The 10,420-nt window shown below is 26.2% G+C and overlaps 1 protein-coding gene across 3 annotated transcripts; it reads right to left on the reverse strand.

The window, feature by feature from the left end:
• Nucleotides 1-5,181: 5,181 nt before the first annotated feature.
• LOC105154807 (uncharacterized) lies at nucleotides 5,182-10,382 on the reverse strand. Of its 3 annotated transcripts, XM_087407475.1 has the most exons (5): nucleotides 10,293-10,379; nucleotides 9,708-9,881; nucleotides 9,363-9,461; nucleotides 6,850-7,191; nucleotides 5,182-5,469 (listed from the first exon to the last, which is right to left on the reverse strand). In XM_087407475.1, the coding sequence occupies exons 2-5, from the start codon at nucleotides 9,849-9,851 to the stop codon at nucleotides 5,383-5,385; spliced, it is 672 nt and encodes a 223-aa protein (XP_087263601.1). In that variant the 5' UTR covers nucleotides 9,852-9,881; nucleotides 10,293-10,379; the 3' UTR covers nucleotides 5,182-5,382. The 3 variants fall into 3 exon arrangements, with proteins under 3 accessions (XP_087263601.1, XP_087263600.1, XP_011068835.1); XM_087407474.1 differs by lacking the exon at nucleotides 9,363-9,461 and having other exon boundaries at nucleotides 10,293-10,382; XM_011070533.2 differs by lacking the exons at nucleotides 9,363-9,461; nucleotides 10,293-10,379 and having other exon boundaries at nucleotides 9,708-9,969.
• Between the last annotated feature and the right edge of the window lie 38 nt (nucleotides 10,383-10,420).

Raw genomic sequence — 10,420 nt, forward strand, 5'->3', positions numbered from 1 at the left:
TAATTTATGAATAATTTATGAACAAGACACATAAATATAGGATAAGTCATATTTTAAAATTTTGTAAATATGTTTTCGAATAAAAAGGAAAACTTCTTATAAATATCAAGTTAATGCTTCATTATCAAATAATTAATAAAAATAAATTTGAAATAATAATCGAGTATTATATTAAATTCTTTTTTTCAAGTGTGAAAAATGCAAATTTTTTTATTTTATTGTACGTGTCCATTATTTCAATGAAGCATTTTAACGTTTACTAAAAAAATGCTACGCATTAAACATACGCAGTCTTGCTTAAGACAGTCTTGAAATAATCCAATATAAGAACAAGAAATTATATATGTATATTTCTAGAATATAACGTATATTTTTTTTATAACGTATATTAGATATAGTATAAAGTAAATATATTAACTCTTTCTTTCTCAACTATATATCTGATTTTAAAGTCTTAATTTACATGTCCGAGTCTAAGTCATCCACGGTGTTATTGATTGGTTTCATAATTATCACAAATCTCAATGGAAAATTTTTTTTTTTTTAATAAAATGCCAAAATGTATAGAATCGAAATATCAAAACATGAAAAAGTTTTGATAATAATTTAAAAAGTTATGTCAAAAAATATTAAAGAACAATTTGTGAAAAGAGTGCATCAGTTTTTTTTTAAATCATACTTTTATGATAAAAAAAGATACAAATAAAAATAAGTAGTATTTTGAAAAGAAAAAAATGAATTTTAAGAAAAAAATACATTATATTGATTTATTTTAAAAAGTATAATTATTTGCATGAGTGAAATGAAAGCATTTTTATACATGCTCAGAATAATGATATCGGAGTTGGGTGTTTTCTTCTTTAAAAATGCAATGAAAATGTTTTATATTAAATATATAATGATTTCGACATTATTTACTCACAATTTTATAATTTCGAGAAAATAGAGCGATCATTTTGCCAAGACGTCTCTTTCGTCAAAATGCTTTTTTAACAATGAATATACATTTTAATTATAAAACGACAACATATACTTGAATACACAGCATTAATAAACAGACACTTATTAAAAACGAATTTGTACTTTTAATAAGAATCTTTGATGTCGAATTTGATGGATCCAAGTCACTCAAGCCTTTTGTTGCATTACTATTAGCATCGAGGCAACAATGAAACAATTGCATTACGGCGATTAACAAAGAAAGATTTCAAGTTTTTTTACTCCCTAACAACTCTGCAATATTAACCATACAAAAATTGCGGCCAACTAAAATTTTCACCTGGGTCAAAATGACCCATTCATGAGGACTAAATGTATATTCTTTATGTATATTTCCTGTTTCGATAACCGTCTCGTATGCATTTTCATATATCAATTTTTATTTGTGAACTAAACGTTAAATTTATACGAATTCAGATATAAGAAACGAATAAATTGTGTCTTATGTAGCAGCACATTAGTAAACGCATTTTCTGTCTCACACATCGGGCGCAATTAATTTAAGATTTATTGGGAGCGCATTTTATTTATGAAATGAAAAACATTTAAAAAACATTTGAAGAATATGATTAAAATCAGATATCAAATTAAATGATTATATCTGGATTTTAATTATATTCCGTAAATGTTTTTTAAATGTTTTCCATTCCATAAACAAATTAATATAATATATGTTCATAACATGTTTTTCACTAATTATGTAACACTTTTTCTTTAAATTATTATAAATCTTCATACAATTACGATAGACTAATGATAAATGCTTTAAAACATTGCATGTTTATCTGATTTAATAATTAAGTACTTATAAATCCTTAATATATCTCTCGTAAATAGGAAAAAAATTACGTTAATTACAAAGATACAAAGTGGATCAATATGTACCACCTATATATTGAGCATCCTCAAAGGATAAGTTGAGCCATGAAGATAATCGTTTAATGAGGTTATATATTATTGAAAACATAAAAGGATTATGTATATTTATTAATCAAATTTTTATTATTTTCATCTTAAGTATAATAATTTATAACATTTTTTTAAAATGTTTTAATTAACAAAGTTAGAAAAATTAAAATCTTTACTCTATAATAATAATTAATTATATTTTATTATATTAGTGACTATGCTAAGAATGTATAAGTTAATTAAACTTATAATACGTATAAGTTAATTTTCAACTTTCGTCTCCGTTATTTCTTGCATAATCCTACTATTTTGTGTTTGACTTATAGTACGCCAGGTATGAGGCACCATGGGTCATTTCTTAAGAAAAAAATATGTTTTTATTTTTTTCTTAAAAACTACTAATATTTATTAAATATACTTATTAAATTTTAAAATATGCATTATACTTTAATTATTAAAAAAAATGATATAAAAATGTTTATGTTTAGCACTTCTAAGAGTTTGAATTTCTGTAACTCATGATGCCCCAGTCTCTCCTATATTTAATCGTTAACATAGAATAAAAAGCATTGATAAAAACAGATTTTATTTGAACAGCTGAGTTTATAAGGTTAGTTATGAGATATTAGCTGCACAAACTCAATATCAACTTGAACATTAAAGTTAAAAAATATATTAATATAACTTGTATCTAAAAAACACATTTGATTGTTATCAATCGCTTCAATTTATTTAATTACCACGCAGATGAATTAAAAATGAATACTCACCTAATAATTTTACTTTTGATATATGAAAACGAAAAAGCGCACATGTTTGGCTGTTGACAACTGGACATAAATTATTGTATTAAGTGTAATCTCTATCTTTGTACTACCTTAAGCAAGCATAGACGTATTTATATATTATTTAGATATTTGCATTTGCTGAACTTGCTCCTATGTGCAACTAGCCCCGGTCTACTCTTAATTTTTTATTAACGTATTTAAAAAGTGTATCTAGTTATTAAATCCTACTGTTAGGATCCTAATTGCATCAACGTCACTTGGATTTTAAGCGAGACTTAAAACTCTATCTGTCTTGTTTTAAAACCAAAAAAAGACAAAGACAGAAAGAGTTTTAAGTCTCACTTAAAATCAAAGTAACGTTAATGCAATCGGGTCTTAATAAGTTATTTAAAGGGATACTTTTTGCAAATTATAAATGCAATTAATTAAAAAACATTTATTTTAATGAAACATTATTCTTTATTCGTATTATATTAGTACAAGGCGCTTCCGCAACCTACACATCAGTAAGTCGGGTTGCCTGTCTGCTCATGGGTAGGGGCATGTTTTACTGGTAATAGAGAATTAGATTAGATGACAAGAGTCCGGCGGGGAATGAGACAAGAGAAATTTAATTTTACATACTGTTGTAATGTAAAGTTCAATAATAAGATACAAAAATATGTATTTAATAATACAAATGATATCTGACTTAATCTAATATAAATGATATTTAATAAATATTTAATCATATATAATTATAAATATTTATAATTATGGTGCAAATATTTTTGTCTTGAAATGTCTATGTAATAAATATTTGTTTTATAATTATAAATATTTATAATTATATATTTTTAAATATGTATTTTTAAATGTCATTTATGTTAGATTAAGTCAGATATTATTTGTATTATTAAATACATATTTTATATAATATTATTGAATTTTACATTATACTAGAATAAAATTCGGTTTTTCTTGTCTTATTCCTCATCGGACTCTCGCGATCTGCGTTACCAATAAAGCGTGCTCCTGCCCATAGGTAGATAGGCAACTCGACTTACTGTGATGTGTAGAATACGAAAGCATCCTGTACATGAAATTCTCTTTATGTGTTTCATCAACTACTTCTTGATGTATAAAATACGTTTCACACTACTCATACGTAATAAAAATTATTATATATGTATATTACATTACCATAAAAGAACAGTTCCCATACTGCACAGAAGATTGAAGCAATATTGCAATGTTACAATATTACAAATTGCAATGTAACATTGCAGAAGTATTACAGAAGTGTAAATTAACAATATGCTTGCAAAATATCAGTAATATGCTTGTAATATTCTACAAATATTGCAAAACTGTAATTCTTTAATTGTTACAATAATAATAATATAAAAATATAAGTTTTTACAATATTTATTTAGTACAGTCTTTTAGTTTAACAGTCGTTTTTATGATATAATAATTAATATAATACATTTTATATTTAAATAAAAAATTTATTGATCTATCATTTGATGGCCATTTCATTAGCTAAGTTTATATTTATTTTAAATATGAAATCAAAAGATTGAAGTCAAAAGATATAATATCGAGTTTGGACAATCAATGCATCATTATCGGATAAAACGATAAGCAATTAAGTTGCTGAAAATGATTTATCGAAATATTAATTATGTGATCGATAATATATTTATGCCTGATATGAGCGCAAGAATAAACCAGCGCCTGAACTTTATTGATAAATTTTATACCGTTATTTTTTCGATTTCAATTAACTTGGAGTGGCTTCGAATTAAAAAGAATCACTGCGATTAACTTAATCTATGATTAACTTACTAAGCGACTGTATTATTACATTAATGTGGATAATATTTATAGTTTGTTCGGAGCACACATACATACTTTATCCTTACGAATAAATTTATCCTTCAGAATTAATACTATATTTATTGAAATATTTTATTGTTTTATCATAAAAAATTGCTTTTGGAAAGCACATATCACTAGAAACGCGATTTGTAGAAAAATTAAAGTTAGTGAGATATATGTATAGAAGTAGTTTTCATTTTCATTTCACAGAGAGTCTTCGTAAAAAATTTATCCAGATACATTACATTGCAATATTGCTGGAACGTTTTGTTGCAATATAACAAAAAGCGGACATCTTAACATTGTTAGAATTTTACAACAATGATTCAGTAACATTTCGCAACTACCATGCAACATTGCAATGTTTTAGTGAAATCATTCTGCATTGTTTCTGCCATCTTTCTATGCTATATGGGGTTTAGCTTATATATACATACATGCCATATACCTATACTATTTATTTACTTTTATACAGCATTTACGTTTAATAAGCGTACATATTACAATTCTACTCTTATTGTTATCGTAAATCAATGTTTGTATAATATATGTATAATATTTTCTCATATATCACATTAAAGGAATTTTATAATTCTATTTTGCACGGTTTTTAAATAAAAACTTTTTATAATAAAATATATAAAATTTTATTTATTACATTTATATTTTGATTGTTTATAATTTACATTATTTAATACAGTCATGTACTTATATATATATTTGTGTATTTATTTATTTATAATATTTAATATAACATTTTATTTAATACATTTATATACATTTGATTAATTGTTTTGATTAATTTATATTTAGTTTATATTTATTATGCGAGTCCGACGATTCGTGCTCCTAATTTATCCAACGTTTGTGTTATTCCTCGAGAAGTTTGTTTAACGATATCAACAGGGAACTGAAATCATAAAATTTTTTGCAAATTACTGTATTGCATATTTAAATAGATTACTGAAGAGATTTCTTTTACTTTTTAAATTTATTTTAATTAGATTTATTTTAATAAAGTTAATTATATTATCCTAGCTTAAAATATCCAATATGACTTTCTTGATGTAATTACATAGTAATTCAATAAATAATATTAATAAGTCATGCGGGCTGTTTGTCTGACTCGACATCATCAGTTTATTGTTCAATTCGTTTATTCTATCATTGTCTGTAAGAGAAAATGCAGAACGTCGTGGTTGATGTAATATTTTTTACACTAAGAAAAAAAATTGTTCTATTTACTAAATTAATTGTTTATACTTAAATTAATTTAGTATATATTTGTCTTTATTTTTTTTGTTGAAGAATGTAGGTATATATTTAAGTCAAATATATATATTATAGAAATCAAAGCCTTAAACAGTCTAGCTGGATGCTTAATGCTCATTCACTTGTCATTTAGATCTGAACTTTCACACAATAAAGATATCTCTCTATAATTTCGCAATGTATTATAACAAACCATTGTTAATCTGATCTCAACGTAAGTTTTTAGATTTTAATTTTATAATTTGACTATATTAATTCATTTTAGACTGTTCTATTTTAGTGATAATTTCTAAAACATGCAGTTTGTTTATTCAGTAAAATATAATAGACATTGAAGATTTTAAATAGTGACAGTTAAATAGGTTAACAATGATTTGATGATTCTGGCGCTTACAAATGTATAATTTTTGACTTTACCAATCATATTTTGTACACTGAAGATCCAATACCATTGAAACGTCTGTATTTTAATTTTAATTTTAATATATATTTTGTTCGCACGAACAACTGGTGATGGCTCACATTGGCTTTTCCTCATTACATCATTATATTTACATTGAGTTTATCTTGAAAAGCCTTATATTGTATTAATTTAATTTATTATAAAAATAACATTGGACCACTTTATTTTTCATTTCTTTAACATTTTGTATTAAAAAAAAAATGAAAAACATAAATACTAAAATAATACTAAATAATAATACTAAATAATAATATATATACTAAAATTTAACCTATATTACATAATTAATATAATTTTAATGCTGCTCTTTCTTATAATCTTTATTGCACCAATGTAAATATTTAAAAATATTTCATATTTTTTTAACGTCCAGAAATATTGTCTCTTTTGAATCTGATCACCAATTTTAAATTTTGTATTTAGCAAAAAATTAGAAAAAAATCATAGCTTAGGTAAGGTCCAGTTATCTTATTTACTATATTAATAGATTTACTGTTGTTTAATTTAATTTAATTTAATTTATTGTGTATTAGAGTTAGATTTTAATGTACTTACCCCTATTAAGTTATTCAAAAAATTGCTGAAATTCTCGTAACCATTAATAAAAGTCCTTCCGATTCCAATAAATTTATCTCCGCTATTACCATATTTTTGTTCATCCTTAATTCGATCAACGAGTGGCTTTGGTGTCAAGAAGGTATCCAAAAGTTGCCTAATGTTGTCAAGTTTTCGTTTTTCTAAAATAGCTTGGGCGGTCTCATTTTCTAAACGAATTATTTCTTGCGGTTGAAATAAAACTATTGGCGTGGTATTTTGTATAGGTAGTATTGAGCTGCGACTTTGAGGTTTATCAGATTTAACAATTGACGGATCAAGATTAAATTCGCTATTTATTTGCTGTAAAAAAAGAAAATTTGTCAGTATGTCAATAATAGTTAAAAATTACACAAATAAAAAGATATTGACAAAAGCCAATAAAATAACCAACGAAAACAGGAAGAAGACAATACAAAACGAATAACAACAAATTTTATACAGAATATGTCCACTTAAATCGAACATCTCGAATATTTCGCTTATCTTTGATAAAAATATGATATATTTGATATCAAATAAAAGTGGAACAGTTTTAGGGACGTATTTTGGACGTCACGTTGTTTATTTTCGCTCTTTTAACTGCCCCTTCACTAGCTATTTACTATGTGGTGTTAGATAGCGTATTCGATTTAGTTCGATCCGAGTCATTGTTTATTGTTCTGTTTAGCTGTAAAAGAAGAGCTAAATTGTGCAAGAAATGCAGTTAAAAAGATCAGTCCATTAACTCAGAATCGAGTTAAGTCAATAAATCGAATATGATAAGAGAGAAACCTGAGAGAAAAGACTATGCCGGCTTTTTCCAGAAAATTTCCAGTAATATTTAGGTAATTTTACATATACTTGTAATTTATATATAAAATTACAAGCATTTTTTTTAGTGAATGAACTTCGGGGACTTATTATAAAAATGGGTTGTATAGATATTGTAAAAACGTTAGCTAAACTTATAAATAAATATTTTAAAATAATTCTTTTACAATAAAAAAAAACGTTTTATAATAGTTTTTATACTGGTTTCATAAACGTTTATAATTAATCGTTATTTCTAACGTTTCTTACACGGATACTTATAATGTATTAAAAGACGTTTACTTGTAATCGTTATTCAACATTACGGGGAAACGTTTTTTCAACATTATTTTCAACAGTTTTATTCTACTTGAAAATATAATGATTTTAATAAAAACATTTATCGTTTGCATTTATCATCTTTTGTTATCTTTTAGGCAGCATACGAATACCGCGGCGAAAGAATGTTTTATCTTTTGATGCAATGAATTTGTCGACCCATTTCTTATTGATATCTGCTTTATTAAGTGTGGTTTGAAGACGGTGTGCTACATCAACCAAAATAAGTGATAATCAGGCGCAATGTCTGGAGAGTATGCTGAGTGGAAAATGATTTTCCATTTAAAATGATACAGTGTTTGTTTAACTATGAGCAACATGAGGCTTCACATTATTGCGGAGCAATATGACTTTGTCGTTTCAAGGCATTGTCGTTCATTTTTCTTCAATTACTTGACTCAATCTTTCAAAAAACGCTAATTATGCAGAATAGGGCCTTTTCCTAATTTCGATGTTTTTCGGCTGCAATGTTGATAATAATCTTTAATTCAAATATTTAATTCAAATAGTGATAATAAGGAGGGAGATAAAATAAAAAACAATAATTTTCTTTGAAAATGTTATATATAGTAGCGGCATACGACTTTTCACGCAAAGTGACTCCCATCCCACCTCCTCCTCTGCTTAGAGGCACATGACTTTAGAATGTCAACATTATTACTCAGTATATGAATCGAAGTAAATATATGTGTATATATTTTTCGACTTCTTCCTATTTTTTATCATTATTTAAATCATAAAAGAGATTGTTATTGCCGGAAAAGGCTCTACTCTGCATAATTACCCAAAAAACTGATTAAAAAATCAGTCAAAGATTGAGTCAAGAAATTCAAAAGAAGCGACCGAAAGTTGCTTCAAAATGACGTAGTCAATTTGTTCCACGACAATGCAAGGCCTCATATTGTTCATAAAGTCAAACAAGCGCTGGATAATCTTGAATGGGAAATTCTTTCCCCACCTTGCGCCGCTTGATTATTACTTATTCGATGCACAGTGTCTCCAAAACGTACTTTCAAAATGAAGCAGGTGTTATAAAATGGGTCGACGACTTCATTGCGTCAAGAGACGAGACATTCTTTCGCCACAGCATTTGTATGCTGCCTGAAAGATGGCAAAAGGTAGTAGGTAATATATGTAAACATAAAATATTTTGTTTAAAACAATTGTATTGTTCCTGTTGCATTAATAAAAAAATTTTGATATTTAACTGCGAGAACTTAGTTATACACTTAATAGAACATACGGTGACTTTCTATAAATTCCAATGGAGATTACATTAAAATGGGCCTCCGCAAATATCATGTTATCAGAAATAAATTGTCGTTGTATGCTACAGTAATTACCTCTGCTCGATTGATAATGTTGTTTCTAGCCAATATTATCAAATTGACAAACCTTCCTCTGCCAATTCTAATAGCATCGCCGACACGTTCTAATAATTCCTACGAAATAGCAATTTTGACTTCGCCTGCCGATTACAGTGGCGAATCACGAGAATCTAATTAGAATTTTGAGTACAGCTAAAGAATTTCTTATGTAGATTTTTAAATTCAATTCAGATTTATGACTTTTGTTTTATTGCTTTTATCAATGAAAGGATGATCTAATAATTATTTTTTTGACTGGCGTTTTCTAAAAGTTGAAATTTTATTTATTTTCGCGAATATTTTATAAGCAAAAAATTTTACCTTTGTTATTTCCAGCTTTGAGGGTACGGCGTTTTCGGCATTATTTTGTATGTTGCCAAGAGTGAATTTTGTCGGTTCCTCCATAGGATGAGCACTCAGTAAATCCAATGAGCAGATAAATAAAATCATTAAAATTTGCAACATGGTCTTCCTTAATGGAGTATTAAAAAGTACCTAAAATTATATCTTTCAAAGAGAAGTTTAAAATTTTGAACACACTTATAAAACTATTAATCTAAATAATTAGGAAGATTAAAATAACTTTTCCGTTAATTAAATTAATGTACAACGTATAAATTTTGTCCGTTACTTTAAAAAAGAATAAAATAGTAAAAGTATTTAATGACATACCTATATACATATATATATATATATATATATATATATATATGTGTGTATATATTAGGAAGGGGCTGAAAACAAACAAAACCAAAAGATATTGTATCAATCGCACAAATTTAACTTGCGTGAATTAATTTATTCTAAAGAATACGATAAATATCTGTAGAAACTTGTCACTATACTGTTCACAAGCGATCCACGTCGTTGACTAACAGATTTCGCTCTCGACAGTAACGAACTTACCGGTTTACGACACTCTATCACACTTTCTCTTTCGGTGAATTTCCATATTGAAATCAGGTATGTATCAATCAGTCGAGTATAAAAGCAAAAATGAAAAACTTATGAGATTATTCATTGCGTAAATACAA

The sequence above is a fragment of the Acromyrmex echinatior genome, chromosome 6 (assembly GCF_024713525.1).
Source record: "Acromyrmex echinatior isolate Ae372 chromosome 6, ASM2471352v2, whole genome shotgun sequence".
NCBI lineage: Eukaryota > Metazoa > Arthropoda > Insecta > Hymenoptera > Formicidae > Acromyrmex > Acromyrmex echinatior.

Bases quoted from the DNA above. Each gene is read 5' to 3' on its own strand.
- LOC105154807 (XM_087407475.1), bottom strand. From the start codon at position 9,851: ATGTTGCAAATTTTAATGATTTTATTTATCTGCTCATTGGATTTACTG. The intron at 7,192-9,362 runs GTAATTACTGTA...CTTTTTTTACAG, and splicing joins ACATTATCAATCGAGCAGAG to CAAATAAATAGCGAATTTAA. The intron at 5,470-6,849 runs GTAAGTACATTA...TTATGATTTCAG, and splicing joins TTTTGAATAACTTAATAGGG to TTCCCTGTTGATATCGTTAA.